This window comes from Cucurbita pepo, chromosome LG05 (genome assembly GCF_002806865.2).
Source record: "Cucurbita pepo subsp. pepo cultivar mu-cu-16 chromosome LG05, ASM280686v2, whole genome shotgun sequence".
NCBI lineage: Eukaryota > Viridiplantae > Streptophyta > Magnoliopsida > Cucurbitales > Cucurbitaceae > Cucurbita > Cucurbita pepo.
In genome coordinates, this window is record NC_036642.1 from 10,214,844 (window position 1) to 10,236,883 (window position 22,040).

At 36.3% G+C, this 22,040-nt stretch overlaps 6 protein-coding genes, 1 long non-coding RNA gene and 6 other non-coding genes across 17 annotated transcripts; 5 read left to right on the plus strand and 8 right to left on the minus strand.

Moving 5' to 3' along the window:
• Nucleotides 1–901: 901 nt before the first annotated feature.
• LOC111795775 lies at nt 902–2,647 on the minus strand. Of its 3 annotated transcripts, none has more exons than XR_002815250.1 (2): nt 2,571–2,647; nt 902–2,288 (listed from the first exon to the last, which is right to left on the minus strand). It is a non-coding gene; the product is annotated as an uncharacterized LOC111795775 (long non-coding RNA). The 3 variants fall into 3 exon arrangements; XR_002815249.1 differs by having other exon boundaries at nt 2,440–2,636; XR_002815248.1 differs by having other exon boundaries at nt 902–2,302; nt 2,440–2,636.
• LOC111796294 lies at nt 1,223–1,328 on the minus strand. The gene has a single exon (XR_002815339.1). It is a non-coding gene; the product is annotated as a small nucleolar RNA snoR97 (small nucleolar RNA).
• Nucleotides 1,452–1,565, minus strand: LOC111796279. The gene has a single exon (XR_002815324.1). It is a non-coding gene; the product is annotated as a small nucleolar RNA Z278 (small nucleolar RNA).
• LOC111796278 lies at nt 1,661–1,774 on the minus strand. Its single transcript, XR_002815323.1, has one exon. It is a non-coding gene; the product is annotated as a small nucleolar RNA Z278 (small nucleolar RNA).
• Nucleotides 1,853–1,945, minus strand: LOC111796276. The gene has a single exon (XR_002815321.1). It is a non-coding gene; the product is annotated as a small nucleolar RNA Z223 (small nucleolar RNA).
• Nucleotides 1,996–2,083, minus strand: LOC111796302. Its single transcript, XR_002815347.1, has one exon. It is a non-coding gene; the product is annotated as a small nucleolar RNA U36a (small nucleolar RNA).
• LOC111796303 lies at nt 2,391–2,529 on the minus strand. Its single transcript, XR_002815348.1, has one exon. It is a non-coding gene; the product is annotated as a small nucleolar RNA snoR134 (small nucleolar RNA).
• Nucleotides 2,648–3,742: 1,095 nt separating the features above from the next.
• Nucleotides 3,743–6,951, plus strand: LOC111794910 (probable galacturonosyltransferase 10). Its single transcript, XM_023677102.1, has 2 exons — nt 3,743–4,177; nt 4,675–6,951. Exons 1-2 carry the CDS (start codon nt 4,028–4,030, stop codon nt 6,115–6,117), a joined length of 1,593 nt encoding a protein of 530 aa, XP_023532870.1. The 5' UTR covers nt 3,743–4,027; the 3' UTR covers nt 6,118–6,951.
• Nucleotides 6,952–7,232: 281 nt separating this feature from the next.
• LOC111794912 lies at nt 7,233–10,213 on the plus strand. The gene is made up of 4 exons (XM_023677104.1): nt 7,233–7,485; nt 8,528–8,598; nt 9,158–9,244; nt 9,894–10,213. The coding sequence occupies exons 1-4, from the start codon at nt 7,374–7,376 to the stop codon at nt 9,912–9,914; spliced, it is 291 nt and encodes a 96-aa protein (XP_023532872.1). The 5' UTR covers nt 7,233–7,373; the 3' UTR covers nt 9,915–10,213.
• Nucleotides 10,214–10,290: 77 nt separating this feature from the next.
• LOC111794911 (golgin subfamily A member 6-like protein 22) lies at nt 10,291–12,591 on the minus strand. The gene is made up of 2 exons (XM_023677103.1): nt 11,682–12,591; nt 10,291–11,572 (listed from the first exon to the last, which is right to left on the minus strand). The coding sequence occupies exons 1-2, from the start codon at nt 11,874–11,876 to the stop codon at nt 10,433–10,435; spliced, it is 1,335 nt and encodes a 444-aa protein (XP_023532871.1). The 5' UTR covers nt 11,877–12,591; the 3' UTR covers nt 10,291–10,432.
• Nucleotides 12,592–12,832: 241 nt separating this feature from the next.
• LOC111794914 (formimidoyltransferase-cyclodeaminase-like) lies at nt 12,833–17,114 on the plus strand. 3 transcript variants are annotated; one of them, XM_023677107.1, is made up of 4 exons: nt 12,833–13,015; nt 14,271–14,688; nt 15,582–16,062; nt 17,047–17,114. In XM_023677107.1, the coding sequence occupies exons 2-4, from the start codon at nt 14,298–14,300 to the stop codon at nt 17,105–17,107; spliced, it is 933 nt and encodes a 310-aa protein (XP_023532875.1). In that variant the 5' UTR covers nt 12,833–13,015; nt 14,271–14,297; the 3' UTR covers nt 17,108–17,114. The 3 variants fall into 3 exon arrangements, with proteins under 3 accessions (XP_023532875.1, XP_023532876.1, XP_023532877.1); XM_023677108.1 differs by lacking the exon at nt 17,047–17,114 and adding an exon at nt 16,788–17,025; XM_023677109.1 differs by lacking the exon at nt 17,047–17,114 and having other exon boundaries at nt 15,582–16,202.
• Nucleotides 12,951–13,717, plus strand: LOC111794915 (oral cancer-overexpressed protein 1 homolog). Its single transcript, XM_023677110.1, has one exon. The coding sequence runs from the start codon at nt 13,072–13,074 to the stop codon at nt 13,483–13,485; it is 414 nt and encodes a 137-aa protein (XP_023532878.1). The 5' UTR covers nt 12,951–13,071; the 3' UTR covers nt 13,486–13,717.
• Nucleotides 17,115–17,350: 236 nt separating the features above from the next.
• Nucleotides 17,351–18,936, plus strand: LOC111794913 (glutamate formimidoyltransferase-like). Its single transcript, XM_023677106.1, has 3 exons — nt 17,351–17,765; nt 17,828–18,239; nt 18,318–18,936. The coding sequence occupies exons 1-3, from the start codon at nt 17,508–17,510 to the stop codon at nt 18,830–18,832; spliced, it is 1,185 nt and encodes a 394-aa protein (XP_023532874.1). The 5' UTR covers nt 17,351–17,507; the 3' UTR covers nt 18,833–18,936.
• Nucleotides 18,937–22,040: the final 3,104 nt, after the last annotated feature.

A 22,040-nucleotide genomic window follows, 5' to 3' on the forward strand; every position in this document is an offset into this window, starting at 1 on the left:
ACGTGGGATTTCATCTTCCATATATATTTCATTTATTTCCGAGTTTCTTGGAAATGTACGCTAATGAAAATCTCCCGACCATTGAATTAGGAATTAAAATCTCCATGGGATCAATTTACAAGCTAATAATATCACTTCTCCCAAAAATATATTCAATCCAAAAATATATCCATATTCCTTCATCCAGTATGCGTCCAGGGTTAGGTAATCTGTGGATTATTCTTCAAACCATTCAATTTCAAAAAATTGATTCGATCTCGTATTTTGGCTGAAATTAAAAAAAAAAAAAAATAGATTGAATAACAGAGTTGGTGTTTAAAACTATGTTACAAAAAGACAATTAATCAAAATGAGGTTGGTTGATAATGTGTTAACAAAAGCATAATTTTTTTTTTAATTATTATAAATTTATTCGTTAACAAATATAAATTTATTAATTTACAACAAAATATAAAAGATGGAATTCACAAAATTCATATTAGGAGATTCTCATTTTAAAGAAGTTATTAAGAGATTTCAACAAAAAATAAATAAATTTTATCTTTTCTAACAATAAAGATTTGATTTTATTAAAATTTTAAAAATTCCTTGTAAAAATTTACGGATTTAGGAATTAATGTCTTAATAATTGAAAGTGTAATTATTAAAATATGTGAATATATAAATAATTCAAAGTACATAAAATTTTCAATATATTATAATACATTCATAATTCATACAAGTGCTAATAGAAAATTGATTATCGAGTCCATTTGTGATTATTAAAACTTATATATTGAGTAATAATACTGAATTGATTCCTTTCACCTTGTTTATGAATTGATCGAACTTAAGCTTGTTTATGAATTGAACGAATTTTACAATTCACTTGATGCATTGATGTATATTTTCTTTATATCGGTAGAGAACAAATTTAATCTTAGTATTAACAAGAATACAATATCAATATCACTGTGACATCTGGGATAAAGAAACATGGGCCAATTAGCAATTTGGAGTTGAAATTACTGTCGAGAAAGACTACAAAGAAACATGAACTACAAATACAAATTCGAATACGATACAACAGGCGATTTCTTTTTTGCGACTAACAACATCCCATAACTGCCACGCATTGAACTGAATCTGCAGAAGAACACAAAGACAAACAAACAAAACAAAGACAATAACGAGAACACATTAAGCCTGCAAACAAATGAAAAATCGAATACAATGGTTTGGTGAATTTAGTGCTGTTATTTAACTCCGACCTCCTAATTTGGCGAGAAGAAGCTGATGACAACACACAATTTCCGAGTTTTTCAGACTACATTCCCACATTATAAAAGGGATGTGTATAGTTAAACTCAAATCAAGGAAACATGCTAAACAAAGTGAGTATTCAAGTAATAAAAATGGTAAAATAAACAAAAATTTGAATCAAGATTAAAATTAAATATGACTAAAAATAAGCCTCAGCGAAATCCATATAACTCGTACAAATGTTATTCCACCAAGTAGGTTCTCCCTGAAACAGGGTCTTGGCTTCACAACATCTCAGAAAGTTGGATTGTATCATCAAAGGCTAAAATCAAATAAAAAAACTCTAATATCAAATGATTTCAACACGAAATGGGTAAAAAAATGTGCATTAAACTATATTATCTAAAATTGTGGTGAACCCTCAGTTAAATCCATTAATATCATATGAACAAGGTTTCACCAAGTAGGTTCTCCCTGAAACAGGGTCTTGGATCCACAATGTCTCCGACAAACGGATTATATCATCATTGGAAAAATTATATTCACAAATGGATTAATACATAAACTATAACCTATAAGTGGACGATAGTAAAAATATTGATAGTAAAATTTAAGGCTCAGATAATATGTAACAGCTTTATCAATCATCAAATTCTGAAGCAGAACTGGCATATAAGCTGAAGTTCGATCATCACGGCCAGATTTGAAAAAAGTAACTAAATTAGCGAAAAAAAAATAATGATAGAAGAAATGTGGCTCATATTAAGAAATTCAACCATTAGTTTTTATGTTTGCTTCATCGTTTAACCTCGGAAGCGCGGATAATGTGTAATCATAGCCAACAACTCTTATCTATCACCCAAATAACGAAACTTTGAAATAAGAAACAGAGCTACAAACCAGAAAGTCGATTCAAATTGGGATAAAAAGATAAATATAGCGGAAGTTTTTAGAGGCACAAACATTGAAAAGATAGGCCCCCACGTGAACACCGCCGAAGATTAGATCTCGGCCTCTATGACTAGCTTCATTTTCATATGCTTTATCTGCAGAAAACAAGCTAAAGGTGTAGTGAGGCCCCCAATAATCCAATAAATTAAACAAAAACAAATTCAAGATTTTAAGATGGCTCTATATCCATGATAAAGGAATCTTGCCGTTATTTTGACACAGATAAGCCGTGGAGGCAAGGCAAACCTGCAACACTAAACGGCAGCACTCTAGCACGAGCAATGGGGCTATCACCGTCATGGAGATAATCAGAGTAGCCCGGGGTGCGTCGTGCAAATGTTAATTAAGCAAGTAAAAAATTTCAAGAAGCGCTAAACCTCAAGGATAAAGGAGATCGCCCACTCAGCCGACGAACCCTAGATCAACCTCGCCCTGGACGCATACTGGATGAAGGAATATGGATACCTTGCGTGGCTTATATAGACTAAAACCCTAGAAAAGCTGGCGGCTTCTTGCTTCTGGATGCCTCCAATGTTTAATTGGGCCGTGGCCCATAATAACGATATGGCCCATGTATATCCATGCCTTTTCTTTTCTTTTATTTAGCTTTAATTTTAATGCGTTAAATTAAATATATTCTTAAAATACAGTTTGATTTTTTTAAAAGAAAAATATAGTTTTACAAACCATATTTTTTTTATTCCAAAAAAACGATTTTTTTTCTAATATTCTAAAAAATAATTTTATTTTTAATGGAAGAAAACAATTATTTTTTATTTCAATATTATTTTTACAACAACTTTATTTTTATTTTTTATTTATTACTATTGAAATGAAAAGCATCACCTTCAAGTTGCAATTGTAATGTAACTAAGAAATCAATTTGTTTTCTTTTTAAATATAAATATATTTTAAATTTGGTAAGCCTCTATGACTTGTATGGAGAGATCTCATATCGTGGGAGAGGAGAATAATTATTTATAAAAATTTGAAAATCTCTCCTAACTGACATGTTTCAAAAACTTGAGGAAAGCCCTTAAACATAAAGTAAAAAAAGACAATATAAGTTAGGGGTGGACCCAAGTTGTTAACTTATTATCGAAATTTCATATTTGTTGTACTAAAAAATATAACATATTAACGTACTCAAAATATTATCAAATCTCACATGTTTCTTGAAATAAAACTTATAACGAGTTTAGAATCTAATTGATAGGTAATATATATATATATTTAAGTAAATACGAGTTTGACAACCACGTTTTCAAATTGTTTTCGAAACATATAATGCATATAGTAGAAATGACGAAAATAACCTTTTGAAATTAAAATTTTAAAATGTAGTCAAAATAGTATAATCATTAATTTTTACTTTAAAATATTTTTAATATCTTATAATTATATGAAAATATAAAAGAATAATAATCCAATATTTAGAATAAAATATATGTTCATTTATAATAATACAATTTATAAATCCATTCCAATACATATATAAATAGAACTCTATTTTAATTCAATCATTATTTTCAAAATTCCATATTTAAATTGTCCCACATTTTTGGGAGAATAACTGCGACAAATACCGGGGCAGATTCGCCGTCGGAGAACCAATTTCGTGCCGATTAAAGATCGCGGCAAAGGATTTCTGCCACAAAGATAAACCCCATCTCTCCCTTCATCCTACTTCACCGGCTTCACTCTTCGGGATCTGTAAACACCCACTTCCAAAATTCAACTCCGCTGCTGATCAGATTCAGTTCTTTGCTTCGGCATTTTCGCCTCATTCAAGTGGAAACTGTATTCTGGTGGCGATCGGTAATCCTGCAAGAGGATGAGGCGGAGGCCCCCGGATTTCCGAAGGCCTGCGAGGAGAAGACTATCCAACGCGTTTTGGTGGACTCTGTGTTTCGTTTCGGTTTTGCTCTTCGTTTTTGTTCTGTGCAAAGGGAGTCGGATTGAGTCCAGGCCTGTCTTAACTAGGGTAACGATCTCTTCTCTTTTTTCAGCTTTCTCCCCAATTTTGGATGCGCGATTAGATTCGATTAGAATGTCGATTACCGGTTTTGTTAGTTCCAACAATTGGCTATGAATTGTTCAATATACTACTGAAATACGCATCAAAGTGTTATGAAATTCGATTTATTCTTCTCAGCTACCCTGTGTAGCTCATGAGTTTTGTTGATTTATGTCGTGCTAATCTGACAAGTGGAAATGCCATCTATGATCTGTTTTTAAGTATATCTTCATATGTGATCTCATGCCTCTGATTGTCTGGCTTTGAAGCTAGTTTGTCTGGGTTAATTTGTGACATGAACCAATTGAAGAAACTTCAAGAAATTGATATTTCCATGAAAGAATTACGATCAACTAGAAGTTCAAGTAATCTGAGGATCTTGTGTGTCTTAGGTTCTTTGAATTGCTACTGCTACAGCAACAACCGTTTGCTAAATTTTGATATTTTTCTGCACTGTTATGTAGATGTCATATAGAAATGAAAGAATTGTGGAAGGCCTCAATGTTACTGAAGAAATGTTGAACCCCAGTTCTATAGTCCGGCAACTCAGTGACCAAATTTCTCTAGCAAAAGCATTTGTTGTGATTGCAAAAGAGAGCAGCAATCTTCAGTTTGCTTGGGAATTAAGTGCTCAGATTCGGAATTCACAAATCCTCCTCTCAAATGCTGCAACAAGGAGAGCTCCTCTGAGGATTACAGAAGCAGAAACTGCAATCCGTGACATGGCACTGTTGTTGTACCAAGCCCAGCAACTTCATTATGATAGTGCAACGATGATCCTGAAGTTGAAAGCTAAAATCCAGACTCTGGATGAAAAAATGAGCTCAATCAGTGACAAGAGTTCGAAATATGGACAGATTGCTGCTGAAGAAGTTCCCAAAAGTCTGTACTGCCTTGGCGTTCGCCTGACCACAGAACGGTTCAGAAACTTAAACTTACAGAGGAAGCTCAATGAAAAGAAGCAAATAGATGCGAAACTTAACGATAACGATCTCTACCATTTCTGTGTATTCTCTGACAACATCCTGGCCACTTCTGTTGTTGTCAACTCGACTGCTTTGAATTCGAAAAATCCCGATAGGGTTGTTTTCCATCTCGTAACTGATGAGGTCAATTATGCAGCAATGAAGGCCTGGTTCTCAATGAACAGTTTTAGAAGGGTGACTGTTGATGTTCAGAAGTTTGAGGATTTTAGCTGGTTAAATGCTTCGTATGTCCCAGTACTCAAGCAACTCCAAGACTCGGATACTCAGAACTATTATTTTTCTGGCAATGGTCACACTCCGATCAAGTTTCGAAATCCCAAATATCTTTCAATGCTGAACCATCTCAGGTTCTATATACCAGAAGTTTTTCCTGCCCTTAAAAAGGTTGTGTTTCTTGATGATGATATTGTTGTCCAGAGAGATATTTCTGGTCTTTTCAGTATTAATTTGAACGGTAACGTAAATGGTGCGGTCGAGACATGCATGGAGACCTTCCACAGATATCACAAGTACTTAAACTACTCCCACCCCCTTATCAGGGAGCATTTTGATCCCGATGCTTGTGGATGGGCGTTCGGGATGAATGTTTTTGATTTGGTAGAGTGGAGGAAGAGAAATGTTACTGGCATTTACCATTACTGGCAGGAAAATAATGTCGATCGAACACTATGGAAACTCGGTACACTCCCGCCTGGACTTCTTACATTCTATGGGTTGACAGAACCATTGGATCCCTCCTGGCATGTGTTAGGATTGGGCTACACAAACGTCGATCCTCGGTTGATCGAGAAGGGCGCTGTGCTTCACTTTAATGGCAACTCGAAGCCATGGCTTAAGATTGGGATAGAAAAGTACAAGCCCCTTTGGGAGAAGTACGTTGACTATACTCATCCTCTATTGCAAAGCTGCAATTTCCATTGATTGAACATAGAAATTTGTTTTCCCCAGCCAAGATTGTTGTTTATGAATATCAAAAGATCTGGGGACATGGTGCATCGACGTGCCATTTTATCACGAATTCAAGCATGACAGGTTGCTGTGACATGAATCCTTGAATATAGATAGCCTGATGTTTCGAAGTCAATTCCTGTCCTCGTAGGTTAGAGCGAACAACATTAGACCATTTCTGTTGTGCCACTAACAGCAGTTGATTCTATATTTGTATCAGTAGCAGTCATGCTCCCCAGGGATAGGCATCCTAACTTATTTGAATTTGGATGTCTAGTTCTACGGAAGTTTGCAGCACTCCCTGTTATTTATGTATTGATGGAATGCGTTCTTCATTCCCTTCAGAAATTTGGCTATTTCTCTCTTAAAGATGATCTTGCAGAAGAGATATTGTCCTCGACTTTATCTTCAAAGGTCTACTCAAGGATCTCTTCTCCTCGACTTTATCTTCAAAGGTCTACTCAAGGTTTTAAAATGGGGAGAGATTTTTACATCTACTCTACATGGGATCTCACAATCCACCTCGCACACCCCTAGTGTCCGGCTCTAATACCATTTGTAATGGTCCAAGCTTGTTGTTAGAAGATATTGTTCTCTCTGAACTTCTTCTTGAAAGGTCTGTCTACTCAAGGTTTTAAAATGGGGAGAGATTTTTACACTGTACGTGGGATCTCCCCCCTAGTGTCTGGCTCTGATACCAATTGTAATGGTCAAGCTTGTCGTTAGAAGATATTGTTTTCTCATAACTTTTTTCCTTCAATGGCTCCCCTCATTGTAAAACGTATCCGTTTTTACCCATTTATAAGAAATGCTTAATCGGATCTCACAATTTTCACCTTATCTAGAAAACATTTACATTTTTTTAGTCAAATTCTAAACAAAAGCAACATTTTAAAGTCGACTTCAACAACTATTTGATTTTTTATGTCCATCAACTTATGTAACACGACAATGTTTACTAGACGAGCATGAGGTGAGACCAAAACTAACGATAATATATATTTTTAGACTTTTTAAATATTTAAATATTTTTTTATGGGTACTTTTCTTAATTTAGTTTTTTTTTATAGGAAAATAAATAAACAAACAAGTGAGGAGGGTTAATGCGACGTCGTCTGCAGTTGCTTGTGATTGTTTTGAAGCGCTCGGGTCTCTATTTCTTTGCTCCGTTTCGCTGTATCAGCGTCCTTGATCTCTCTTTCTCAGTGTAGGGAAGAAAATCTGAATCCATGGCTACCTTAGCGGCTGCAGCAGTTCGTCAAGCCAGAGCCCTAACTCGAGTTTCCTCTCCTCAGTCAACCGCCACCCTTATTCAAAGGCGCGGTCTCGCTGGCGCTGCCGGTAGGTTTCATCTCTCGCTCACATTTTTACGCATTTAGATCATCTGCTTATACCAATCCCATTTTCGGATTTGTTCATTTTTTTTGTGACGAATTTTTGGTGTTTCGTTTCGAAATGGTAATCGTGGTCATATACTCCTCTCCCCGAGTTCTGTTTTAGGTTTGGCTAGCATTGATATAAGGATCTTGAAAATATGAAATGGATATGCGAATTAATTTAGTTGTTGGAATGCGTTTTCCTAATTTGAGAACCCGATTTTGTTAGCGTAGATTTCACTCTTATTCTTCGATAACGAGGGTTCGTTGTCTAGAATTGAAAAGTGTGTGCTACATATAATTTAACTCAATTATGCATTGGAAACTTTGATATGAAATTTAAGATCCCTTTAATAACCATTTCATTTTTGTAAATTAAGCGTCCACCTATGAGAATTATACTTTTTGCATTTTTTTTTATTTTATTTTGAAAGCTTGTTTTTTCCTTCTACAATTTGACTAAGAATTCAAACATTTATTTAAGAAAGGTAAAACCCACCATAAAGAAATGGTTTTCAAACGGGCCTAAAACTTGTATTTTTCTCGCACATGGTTACCTTATCGTTTGGTTCCATTGGGGACTGTCGCTTTGCTATCGCCCTCATGGTGAAGAATAGAACAGGTAAAGTGAAATATAATGAAGGCATATAAGTACTTTTTTCTGGGGAAAGAAACAATTCCATTTAGGCATGAAATTACCAAAGAAGGGAGAAACCTCAAAGGGAGATGATTACAATAAATCTCTCATGCTATGTAGGGAATGGTTGAGAGTGGTTTTAAGAACATGCCCATAGTTTGCTTTAAAATTATACTTTCAGGTTTTGTTTACAAGAATGCACTCTACACATGCATTTGAGCTCCTCTTGTAGTTCCTTTTGTAGTGTTTATATTGTGTTGGAAGGAAGATGAACCAATAGTCAAACATTAAAAGAAAAAAGGGAAACATCAAAAGATGAAAGAATAATCCTTTTTCTCGTAAGTTTGACTCTCTTTGTTGATATCTGCAGACCACCATGGACCGCCGAAGGTTAACTGTTGGCAAGATCCTATGAGCCCATCTAAATGGAAGGAAGAGCATGTGAGACTTATTGTTCTATATGAAATTAGTAGCTTCTTTTTCTTTTCGTTCTTTTGTTTTTCTGTCTTTTTCTTTTTTGACTTCCTATTTTTATCTTTACAAGTACTAGGATTTAATAATGAAACTAACAAAAATATTAACATTCTTAGGTTTTCTAACCAGGCTCTCTTTTTAATCTGTTATCAACTCAACAAAATACTTGATTTTATTGCTTAAGAGATAGGACGCAAGGGCACAGTTTGTAGTGTCAGTATTATAGACCAGTCTTTATTTGTTTAGCTATAATTCGGAATTTATGGGATCGAATTAGGGCTAAATGCAGCTGTTTGTCTCATGTATTACTTGTTCTCTTCGCTCTGCATAGGATTTGAAGTTGAAAGTTATAATTCCTTTAAGTCAATATTTACACTGAAACTTATGAGTTTTATGCAGTTATGCACTCTTCTCCTTAAGTCTTCCTGTCGTGGAGAATAAATAAATGACGTGAATATCATACCTGTGCCGTATTTAGCTAATGAGCAAATTGAACTTGTTCTGACGGGATTGTGGACTTTTGCAGTTTGTGATTGTCTCTCTATCTGGATGGGGTCTACTTTTCTATGGAGGGTACAAGTTCTTTACCGGGGGCAAGGGAAAGAAGGATGAGGTACTTCTGCACTTATTATCTATGCGCTCTTAATACTTAAACCCTCTTGGAAGTATTACAGGTGCTGTTAACTGAATATTATTTAATGATCATTGATTGTTGTTTATGTCTCATATTTCTGACGGAGTCGCCTTAAAAGTGCTGCCCTAGCGCTTTTCTTGGTTTTACCTTCGTTCTAGCTGAGTAATTTTCTAATTTCCATGTCAGATGTAACGTGAAATGTTAGAAATAGGAAATGTTAAACCCGCCTGGAGTATTCTGGAATATTTGAAAGTATAATACAAGGTCTAGAATTTATGTTTGTCAAGCAACATTAGACTACAATGGTTAGGCAGGCTCCTGTTGTCTGGTTCTTGGCAAGGTCTTGGCGGAGAGTAATATGCAATAAAAGGAGTAGTACAATGGTTTTGTTGGCTGGAAAATGAAAAACATTTACCCGATTTCTCTCCTTTGATAACGTTACAGGATTATATCGTTTGCAAGTACGTCTACTTTATGAATCATTTGGATCATTAGACATTGAGTATTCGTAACTTGTAACAGTATGAAGGTGGCGTAGTACAACCTAGATGTATCATTATGTAACTTTACACATGAAGTTTTTCACAAGCTTTTGCTTCTCTCCTAATTTTTTGCCCTTTGCCTTCAGAAACCTGTGGCAACATCATAACGAGCTGATCTATGGACATTTTCCGGCTGTTCTGGAGTTCTCCCTGAAATAATGTATACCTTAGACCTCTTGCTGTCTGCGGATTTCATTTCACTCTTGAATTGTTTCTCGTATATGATCCTATCTCGTAGTTTTTTTCTCTTGACATTTTAGTTGTTTCATGCACGAAAGTCCTATATCTAATAATACAATTTGCCCCAACACCTCATTCATAGAGTTCGAAGGGAGGGAATTTGTGCTCCGGAGCTTGTGATTGAACAAGGCATTTTTTAGTGAGAAAAACTCAGTTGATTGCTTTATTTGGGATGACAGGTAACGAACGTTACGATGTGAGTTGCTTTTTGTTTCTTCAATTTCACAGTTAATATGAAAGTTGTCGAGTAGAAAGTCTACTTGGTTTGATTACTCATAATTTAGTAACATGATCGAGCAAGCTCTATGCACTACAACACAACTAACACAACACCCATTTGCCTACTCAAATTATCAAAAAAATAAACAACACTTGGGCATTTGATTTAGAACTCGTCCTCTGTCTCTTCCTTGTTTGTTTCTTCTTTAACGTCGTCTCCCACATCAGAATTGGATTCCCTATTGAAATGACCATCGTCCTCCTGTTCTTGTTCCTGTTTTTCTTCACTTTTCTTCACTTTTAGCTCATTCTCTTCATCTGGGTTTTGCTTAATGCTATCATCTCCCACATCAGAATTGGATTCCCTATTCAATTCTTCTTCTTTTAACCTTTTGTTTTCCTCTTCTCTAGCTTCCTCTGGGTACTCTTTCATTTTCTCCTCATTGAAAGTCCCTCCCTTAATGAACTTCCTATTGGTCGTGCTAGTTGCCACACTGTCTTCCAAATGTCTGTTGTTTTCCTGCTTCCTTTTCTTCGAAATCAGTCTCCATCCGTTATCCCCCGACCTTTTCTTGGCGATGTATCTCCATCTTTTTCCTCTCATCTTTCTCGTATGCCCATATTTGCCTGTTTCTGTTTTCATCTTCATCCCATCATTCAGGATCTTATCAGCTCTCTGATTTTCAATTGCTTCAGAATCATGACCTTCTTCCCCCTTGTGATCGTTGGTGATCTTAGATTCCTCGCCATCGTCTTCAGAGCTCACTTGCTTCTGCACTTTCGCAGCCTCTTTCTCCCTTCTTTCAGGGGTTTCCTCTGACTTTTGAGTTTCAGTTTCAGTTTCAGTTTCATCTCTTTTTGAAGTGCTTTCCTCGCTGAAGTCTGGTTTACTCTCTCCTCTGTTATTCTTCATTGATTCTAGCAATATCTCGCTTTGTTCTTCAGTCTTTGTTGAATCTTCATGTGGGTCTGATGGATCATTAGCAGCCACAGCTCCACGAGACTCAAGTCGACGTCTCAAATCCTCCAACTCATCTTCCTTTTGCTTGAGGCGTTGAGTTAGAACAACCACTTGAGAATTTTCATTCCCATTTTCAGTCTCTTTCTCCCTCAACATCTTGATCTCACTCTGCTTCTCTTGGAGTGCAACTTTTATGATCTTCTGCTCGTCTCTGAGCGAGTCGATGGTCGATTGCAACTCCAGCAGCCTCCTATCAAGTTCCATTTTCTGGGTTCGGAGCAAAAACATCGATTCTTTTATGTCTTCATTGTTCTTCTCCAATTCCTTACTTCGATCTCTTTCCTTCTGTTCATTCAACACAAGAAAAGTTAAGAAATGAAAGTACTACACCAGCGTCGCATTCATAGACACAGAGATAACACATGCATGAACGAGACAGACATAAAGAGTTGACCTGGAAGAGGAGTTGAAAGGAATGGAGATCTTCGTCTGTGCGCTTGAGGAGAAGGTTGCATATGCGCCTTTCTCTGAACTTATGAAGGAGCATGACTCCAAGCAAGGCTGCCCCAAATGCAATCAGCAGCATCAGAGCGTAAGGCCTTCCTCTGCTGTTGCTGAGTTTGCTGTGAACCCCTGCAACCACACCCATTTTAGAAGAAGAAGAAGAAGCGAAAGTTTGGGAATTTGGGGGTGTTCTTGAAGAAGGAGAAATGGGTTATTAATTTATATGGAAAATGGAGGTTGCTTTGCTTGTCATGTAAAAAGACTACTCTGTCTCGTATGCAAGGCAGCGGAGTTGACAAGGTAGAGGGAGCATGGGCACTGCGCCCAAACCGCTGATTTTGGATGCTATATTTCTCTTTGCTCCTTTCTTTTTCTAATCTTTCTATCTTAATCCCATTTTTATTCTTCTTTCTTCCCGATCAAACAAGGTCACTTTGAACTAAAAACGTTCAAAATGATGAATCAATGTCGACTATAACATGTCAAATGTGTCTCAAAAGCAAGAACACCAAACAAAACACACCCAAAAGTAATTCGATTTATTCACACCAAATCACAAATGTTTTGAATCCGCAAGAAAACATTATTTTTCTTAATTTGAATTGAATGGTGATATATAATTAGCCTATTTTCAACACCATATTCATAGTTAACACATTGTGTTCTTTTAAGATTTGTTTCGGGTTCTTGAAAAAGCTACTTTTGTTGGTATTTGCATTTATAATTATCGGATTTTTTAGTTTAACAAAGTATATTGTGATGTAATGTAGAAAGGCATCAATATAATGCATCTATACGTTATTTCTATATATGAACTGAATGATCTTAATACTCCAAAAAAGATAAATAGCTATTTTTATGCTTTTGCTGAAAGCAATACCTCTAGCTTTTTTGACTTTTCTATTTCTTTCTTTTGAAGAAAAATCTATTTTTTAATTAATTACGGAATTCCATATTAAATTAAATTTATTCGACAATTCTTACACTAAAAGAATAGATATTAACAATCTATTGGATGAAACTAAAAGCTTAAAAAAATTGGAATTGATTCTCAAAAAAAAAAAAAAAAAAAAAAAAAAAAAAAAAAAAAAAAANGGCTGTCTCTGAAAACCCTCGGGCTAGACTACCGTCAAAGCCCGCCAAAAGCACCCCAATTTGGAGACTGCGCGGATATCCCAATGCCTAGAGAGGATTGAGCTCTCTTGATTTTGGCGGAAGAGAACCGCCCTCGTGGACAAGACCCCCTCTTTGCGAAAATTGAAGCTACCCCAGCAGCCCCAACAGGTAAAATTTACAAATAAACAAGTTTTCCTTTTCCTTTTCTCGATAAATTAGTTTCCATGGACGACATCTTCGATTCCTCCCTCAATCTTGAAGAGACCCATTTGAAGGAAGGCTACGCCGAGGGCTACAAAGACGGCCTAGTCGCTGGCAAAGAAGAGGCAAAACAAGTAGGCCTTAAAGTTGGTTTCGAGGTCGGCGAGGAAATTGGGTTCTTCAGAGGGTGTGTGGACGTCTGGAAATCTGTTATTCTGATCGACCCAGAACGGTTTTCGAGTCGGGTTCAGAAGAGTGTGAAGCAGATGGAGGAGTTGGTAGAACAATACCCGCTTCAGGACCCTGAGAATGAGCAAGTTCAGGAGCTGATGGAAGGATTGAGGCTCAAGTTCAGAACGATTTGCGCCACTCTGGGTGTCAAATTAGAGTATAGTGGCCATCCTAAATCGGCTTCAGATGGACAAGAGATCTTTTAGGAGACTTCACAGTTGGTGATGAAACGATTGGTGAAATTTGGGAGTTTTAGATGATTGTTTACTCTCTTCTTACACTTAAATAAGAACTCTCTGTTTCAGCTTTTGTGGAGACATCTTTTGGTTGTGGTGTAAAGGCGGGCTGTGTTGTTTGTATTCTTACATTTTGTTTCTGTTATAATTTGAAAATAGGAAATTGGAAAGATCATTCGACAGTGAAAAATATTTCTTGGAAGTTTCAAGTTTATCATAACTGATATGACATTCACACTTATTATATTTTCACCGCCGCTAGTAGATATTGTGCACTTTGATCGGTTATGTTCCTCAGCCTCACGGTTTTAAAATGCATCTACTAAGAAGATGTTTCCACATCATTATCAAGAATGTTTCGTTACCCTGAGTCATCGAGAGGTGTACCATTGAGTATGATGGTCCCTCAAGGGGGTGGATTGTGAGAGACCGCATCGGTTGGAGAGGAGAACGAAGCATTCCTTACAAGAATGTGGAAACCTCTCCCTAGTAGACGCGTATTAAAATCGTGAGGTTGACAGCGATACGTAATAGACCAAAGCAGACAATATACGTAAGCGGTAGGCTTGGGCTGTTAGATATGCTAAGCATTTTTCATTTCTTGCCTGGATGAACTCACGTGCAGCATTGCTTGACTGTTCAAATAATGTTGGATTGGCTGCATAAATGAGTTTTTTTTATTCAAAGATAAATTATAGGCACAGAGTTGCATCTTTCAGCTACTAGTCGTTACATGTTCATACAATTTTGTGCAGCTAGTGACCTGCAGTAAGGAGAAAGTAATGTCAAAATTGGCTCTTGCTTGCTGCAAGGTTTACATATCTGAAAGCAGAAACAAGGCTGCGCTGGAGTCCATTGAACAAGCTGCCAAGCTCGTCCCTGAAGCACCCATTATCAACAAGTTCACGAATGAGGTTTACAATAGAGTTGGGTATACCCTTGTTTCCAAGCTCCCATCAAAGCCATCTATAAAGCCATGTTCTCTGAGAAGTGCAGTCCTGAACATGGTTAAGGCTGCATTTTCGGCAATCGACTTGGACTCGCATTGTGGCAGCCACCCACGACTCGGAGTTGTAGATCATACATGCTTATATCCTTTGGCCTTTGCTTCCTTGCACGATGCAGCTGCAATTGCAAAATCTTTGGCTGCTGATGTTGGATGTGGTCTGCAAGGTTTGTACTTTACACACCATACTACAATGTTAAATTTTAGGCTGTGGAAATGAGAGGAATGCTAACTTCAGTGGCATTTCCATTCATATGATCAGCTGATAAAACAGTGACATAAACTTCTGCTCTGTATTTTTCTCAACTTTTTTCATGCGCTTCTTTAAGGCAGTGTTCACATGTTAGATATGATCTTGTTCCTTGCCTTTTTTCAAAGAATGCATTCGATTCTAAGACTCCTAAGATTAATGTATTGAATTAAGGTAGAGCGTCAATGCTGTGCTTTCAAACTTTATGTAACAGCTCACGCCCACCGCTAGCAGATATTGTCTTCTTTGGGCTTTTCCTTCTGAACTTTCCCTCAAGGTTTTAAAATGTGTCCACTAGGGAGAGGTTTCCACATCTTTATAAGAAATGTTTCGTTTCCCTTTCCAACCGACCTAGTGGACGTGTTTTGTATAAAAGGTTTTAAAATGTGTCTACTAGGGAGAGGCTGTTACAAATGGTATCAGAGTCAGACAGTGGCAGTGTGCTAGTGAGAATACTGGGCTCCCAAGGGGGGTGGATCGTGAAATCCCACATCGGTTAGAGAGGGGAACAAAGCATAGCTTGTAAGGGTGTAAGGGTGTGGAAATCTCTCCCTAGTGGATGTGTTTTAAAACCTTGAGGGGAAGTTTGAAAAGGAAAACTCAAAAAAGACAATATCTGCTAGCGTTAGACTTGGGCTATTACACTTTAGAAGCTAGACTTTGTCAAAAAACCAAATATCGTTGCGTTACGACTATTATTTGTGATCTGAGAGTTAGGTTTTTCCAAGAGTTCCATGCTATCAATTGCCTTGTGTTATCCTTCTGTCAATTATATTCTGAGGTGCTGGTGATCTAAACTATAGCCTGCAGTCCCAACATTTCTATATGGAGCGGCTCATGAAGAGGGAAGGAAGCTAGCAACGATCCGAAGAGAGCTGGGTTATTTCAAGCCAAATTCTGATGGCTTATGGGCTGGAGGGATGAAATCAGATTCATTGCCACTAAAGCCAGATGAGGGTCCAGCTGAAGCAAGTAAAGCAAAAGGCATCGTCGTGATAGGAGCAACAGAGTGGGTTGATAACTACAACATCCCGATCTTCTCTACCGATATCGCCGCTGTTCGTAACATTGCAAAACAAGTCAGTGAGAGAGGAGGTGGGCTTCCTTCAGTTCAAGCAATGGCCCTTGCTCTTGATGAAGGTGTGATTGAGGTGGCTTGTAATTTGCAACAACCAAGTAAAGTGGGAGGAAAAATGGTTCAGCAGGAGGTTGAACGGCTTGCAGAAAGTGAGGGATTAGGTGTGGGGAAAGGTTACTTCACAAGCCCCTCGCAAGAGGCTATGATAGAAAGGTACCTCAAACTTCTTTCTACTATGTAATCTTGAAGTAACTTCAGATTTTTGCTTACCTCTTATATTCTGTGTATCTTATGCTTTGGATCTTATACGAGATCTTGATATCCAGCTGAATGTTTTAATCTTGAGTACAAAATACAAGCCCAAATTTTTTTTAGGGAAAGTCCGAAAGAGAAAGCCTAAAGAAGACAATATTTGTTAGGAGTGTGTTTGAGCTGGTACAAATGATATTAGAGCCAAACACCGGGCAGTGTGCCAATGAGAACATTGGGCCCTTAGGAGAGGTGGATTGTGAGATTACACATTGGTTGGAGAGAAGAATGAAACGTTGATATTAGAGCCAAACACCGGGCAGTGTGCCAATGAGAACATTAGGCCCTTAGGAGAGGTGGATTGTGAGATTCCACATTGGTTGGAGAGAAGAATGAAGACGTTGGATCCTAGAGGTGGATTTGTGAGATTCCACATTGATTGGAGAGGAGAACGAAACATCTCTTATAAGGGTGTGGAAACCTCTCCTTAGAAAATGTGTTTTAAAGGAAACATATCTAGTAACGGTGAGCTTAGGCGGTTACATCGGACCAAAAAAAATGTAAGCTGTAATTACTAAATTAAAACAGCCTTTTTTTATCAGATTTATAACAGTAATTATAGGTTCTGTTAATGAGCTCTCTAAGCAAACAGTGTTCATTGAATTGTCTTATTACAATGATTTTTTTAGAGAAATATGGACAATCTATGAATCTAAATGTGAAGCATAAGATGAACAAGAGGTTGAAATTGAAGGACACGACATCGGAACATAAAGCATAATCTTATCTATTGCTGTTGAATGTCCAATGTATGTATGATTCGCTGTTATCCACATCGCCATCCACACACAGATGACTGTTCATTATTTAATGTAACTTTCAAGTTTAGGTTTTTAATTTTCATATCTTAAATAAATTCTCGAATTTTTTTAATTTTGTGTATGATAGATCTCGACATATTCTACATTATTTTACAAAATTGGGGGATTTATTGAATTTTGTGGCCTAAACCTAACACAACTGTCTATCCTTGCACAAGATTTCACATCGATTGGAAAAGGATGTGAAAAAGATGTGGAAACATCTCTCTAATAGATGGGTATGCTAAAAAAGGACAATATCGGCTAGTGGTGAGATTGGTCGATTACAAATAGTATCAAAGTCAAACAGTACGCTAGGCCTTGAAGGGAGTGGATTGTGAGGTTCCACATCGGTTGGGGAGAAGAACGAAGCATTCTTCACCGGCGGAGTGCCTGCGAGGACACTGGACCCTAAAAGGAAATGGATTGTGAGATTCCATCATCAGTTAAGAAGTAGAACGAAACGTTATTTATAAGAGTGGAGAAACCTCTGATTATGAATATGTGTTGAACAAAATGAAGCATTGAGCACGTGGGTGGATTAGAAAAATGAAGGAAAAGTCCTCTGTTTTTTTAGCAGACGGAGGACGCCGAATAAGACTGGTAGCCGCTGCAGACATAGTCACTCAGGACACAATCGCAGCACTCCATTTGGGTGACTTTAAAGTTGTTAGAACTCACGGGTTCCCATCTCCCCCGACCCCCAAAATCCCCCTTTTAAAACCTCACCCCCTTCCCCCTAATCTGCAACAAACAACCACGCTATCAGATTCACACCTACAAATGGCTTTCAATCTCACCGCCAAGGTAAACACTCTGTTTCTCTACCCCAACCTCTGTTTTCTTTTCTGATCTTCTGTTCATTTCAGGACAAGAGAATAAGCTTGGAGCAAAAGGAACTTCTGTGCTGCAAATACTACGTTTCTGAATCCCGCAATCGCTCTGTACTGGAAGCCATCGAGAGAGCTGTAAGCCAAGACCCAGATTCTGTAATCGTCAACAAATTCGAAGACAGAGCTTACAACAGGACCCGATACACCATCGTCTCCTACGTCGTCCACGACGCTAAAGGAAACGCCATTTACAGCCCATTGCACCAAACAGTTCTGGCCATGACTGAGGTTGCTTTCGCTAACATCAACCTCGAGTCCCATTCTGGCGCTCACCCTCGTCTTGGAGTCGTCGACGACATCGTTTTCCATCCCCTGGCTCGGGCGTCACTTCACGAAGCCGCTTGGCTCGCTAAGGCGGTCGCTAAGGACATGGCCACTATGTTTCAAGGTCTCTACATGATTCAAAATCAAAACTTTTTAATGGGAATTTCGTGTTAGTGTTAAAATCGTTTGTGATTTTGTGCAGTGCCTGTATTTCTGTACTCTGCGGCTCATCCAAGCGGGAAGGCGCCGGACGATTTGAGACGGGAGCTTGGGTATTTCCGGCCGAATTACAAGGGGAATCAATGGGCTGGATGGTCGATGCCGGAAACTTTGCCGGAAAAGCCTGATGAAGGTCCAAATTCTGTATCTCGAGAGAGGGGAATTACAATGATCGGTGCGCGTCCGTGGACGGCGATGTACAATGTTCCGATATTGTCGACTGATGTGGCAGCTACTCGGAGAATAGCGCGGATGGTGAGTGCTAGAGGAGGAGGGCTGCCGACGGTGCAAACCATAGGGCTTCTTCACGACGATGAGACGACGGAGATTGCCTGCGTTTTGCTGGAGCCCAACCAGATCGGAGCCGATCGGGTCCAGAGACGGGTGGAGGTTCTTGCCGCCCAATTTGGGTTGGAAGTTGAGAATGGTTATTTCACCGATTACTCGCCGGAGATGGTTGTCGAGAAATACTTGAATTTGATCGCCGGAGATCACTGATTACCAATGATTTCTGTAATGGAGATTCGGATTTCGTAATAAAATGGAAATGGAAATTGTAAAAATACAGAATAATTGAAGCTCTACAATAATCTGTTTTTTTTTTTTAAATATTAATGTAAAAATAGAAAATAAAAGTCAATAATTTATCTTGAATTATTTAAACAAGTTCGAAAAAATAAAATGATAAATTATTATTATTATTTAATTTCTCATTTAATTATAAAAAGACCATTTGGGAAATAGTCCCTTTTTTATTTTTTCTTTTATGGAATTAATTTTATTGGAAACGTATTTTTTGGGTTTATTGATAAAGACTATTTAAAATTATCTTAAAACTCCGTTCTTGTGAGTCGTGTTTCTCTATGTTGAAAATAATTTAAATTATTTTTTAAAATAATTAAATTATTGTCGGTAGTATCGGTATAATACTTGAAATTAGTTAATATATATATTTTTTTTGTTTATTCTTTTTTGTCTTTTTCCATGTCATCAAGTAGAAGAAAACAAGTGTATTGAAAAAACAAATCCTAAAAAATCTAAATTAGAACGGTTAATTCAATACACAAAAAAAAGTAATTATTGTATATTATTTTTTAATGGAAAATTTTAGAATTCTAATTAATTAATTTTAAAATACTTCAAATTCATAAGAATTTATTAAAACATTTGATCATGACGAATGAAAAGGATTCCTCTTAAAACATGTTTTTTTTTTTTAAATTTATTCTATGAACATAATTTTTTAAATTTTAAATTTTAATATAAAAACATAATATTCCACTTTAAAAAATACAATGTTCTTATTCAAATGGAAACTATAATATATGATATTCGGTTGATGAAGACAAACTTCGCGTAAAGTTCAAGAAACTACAAAATTGGGCAAAAAATGGATAAATGAGCTAGTTTGTGGGACAGTGAGCGCGAGCGTTTAGAGACGAGTGTCTTAGGCGACTTCTTTTGAAATAGTATATATATAATGGGGTAGAGCAAGACGAAAATTGAACAGGGACGAATATGACAAAGTAGAATGAGACGGAAAATTGAGCGGGAACAATGATGACAGAGGGAGACAAAAATTGAGTGGAGACAAAAATCCTCAAAATTCCCAAAAATCTCTCTTTATTCTCTCATTATTTTTTACTATATAGAAAATAAATCTCTCCAAAGGGTAATGGTAAAATTTGAGAGGTAAAAGTTAAATGGAAGATAGAAAATGGCGAGGAAATGAGAGGGAGGGTCAGAAAATTCAGAGGTTACAGATTGAAATGAATAAACTAGGGCCCATCAACTTACCCTGCTCCTGACCGCACCCAATATTTCCCCTCCATTCACAATTTATGCATTCTCTATTCTTTTTTTGTGGCTAAAATTATGTAACACGTGAAATCTTTCGTCCACACGTACTAGGAATTTAAAATTAAATTATATACTCAAATTATGCTATACCAATTCCCATAATAAACGGTGGAAATTAAACGAAACAAGAATCAATAACCTAGTTCGGTCTACACCTACATCTGTTATCAATGAGTGCACGTCTCGGTCCATGAAATTTTACACAACTCGACTCCCTCGACTCTTTTCCTCCGTTTCTAGGGAACTATTATTCAAAACTCTATTAAGTCTAAGCTCTCGATCTCAAAAAAGAACGTTGTCTTAAAAAATTTAAAGATATCTCCATATGACTTTTTTGTTAAAAAAAAAATACTAATTTATAAAAATAACATTATATCCAAATTTGAATCTCGAAAATAAAATCAGGAGATTTTTTTAATTTTAAAATACAAATAAAATCTTTAAAAGATATTCTCTAAAAAAAATGGCACCATTTTATAAATAATTGTGAATATTTCTCAAAAAGGTTATTAAAATTTGACGTTACAAATTGCTTAAAATAAAAATTTGATCCATAAAAATTTGAAATTTAGTCTTTACGATTTTACACGTTTTAATATCATGTTTATAATTTAATTAGATAATAAAAATTTAAATTTCTATTAAATTTGTAATTTAATATTTTTAAATAAAAAAATAAATATGAACCACGCGTACATTATAAAAATGATATTTTATTAAAGAGATCTATTTTTAAAATGTATTTAAGCTAAAGGAAACGTTTTTTTTTGTAATTATAATTTAAAAATTATTCCACCCCATCTGGCAACCGTCATTTCCCTCTTTTTTTTAATAATAAAATATCATAAACTTGTTAATGAAGGCAACTTTTATTTAAATTTTATCCATTTCTTTTATTTTTAAATTATAAACGTCCAATCATATCCCTCACCATAAATCGAATCCCATTAATTTAATTAAATTCAGTCATCAAATTGAAATATATTATTATTTTTACATTTTCATATTAAATTATTTTTCTTCCTATCTATTTTTTATTCACCTTTCAATTATATCTATTTTTTTTCCAAGGAGAATATAGAAAATATGTAAATTAAAAAAAAACATTAGAAATTTATTTAATCCTCTTTTTTTTTAAAAAAAAAAAAGAAAAAACAAAATTTATTTACAAAGAAATTCTTCCCTATAAATTTATAATGTTTTTGTTTGAATTGATCACCACCAGACTCCATTTATGACTAAATTAATACTATTGATATCAGGCACGTTGGTTGGAGAGTATAACGAACCATTTCGTATAAACGTGTGGAAATCTCTCCCTAGTAGACGTGTTTTAAAACCGTGAGATTGATGACTATACATAACGAGCCAAAACAGACAATATCTATTAGCGGTGAGCCCAAAACTACGACGGGTGTAAATGTGGGTTTAGCCAAAGCGAACACTACCATTCCTAATAATTTCAATCGTCTCAAAATTACTTCCAAACAGGTCAGATGAATTTGGGCAGATAGCCCAAAAAAAAAAAAAAAAAAAAAAAAAAAAAAAAAAAAAAAAAAAANATATTTTTTTGTGATACAAAAGGAGTGGTGAAGAAAGGAGTGAACACAAAAGCTATTGTTTTTCTTTTGAGCCCAACCCATTAGCAACTGTCTGCTTCATATCAAACATTGTAAAGTCTGCTCCTTTCTGTACTTTCTGTCAGCTTAATACAAAAGAAAAAACATTCAACAAAACCGGTGGCATTGAAATTTTGGTCCTAATCCTCTTCAACTTCAATCAATCCTGCTACTGTTACTAACCCAGAAGCCCATTTCGCCTGTTTTCTGCCCCCTTCGATGGCCCT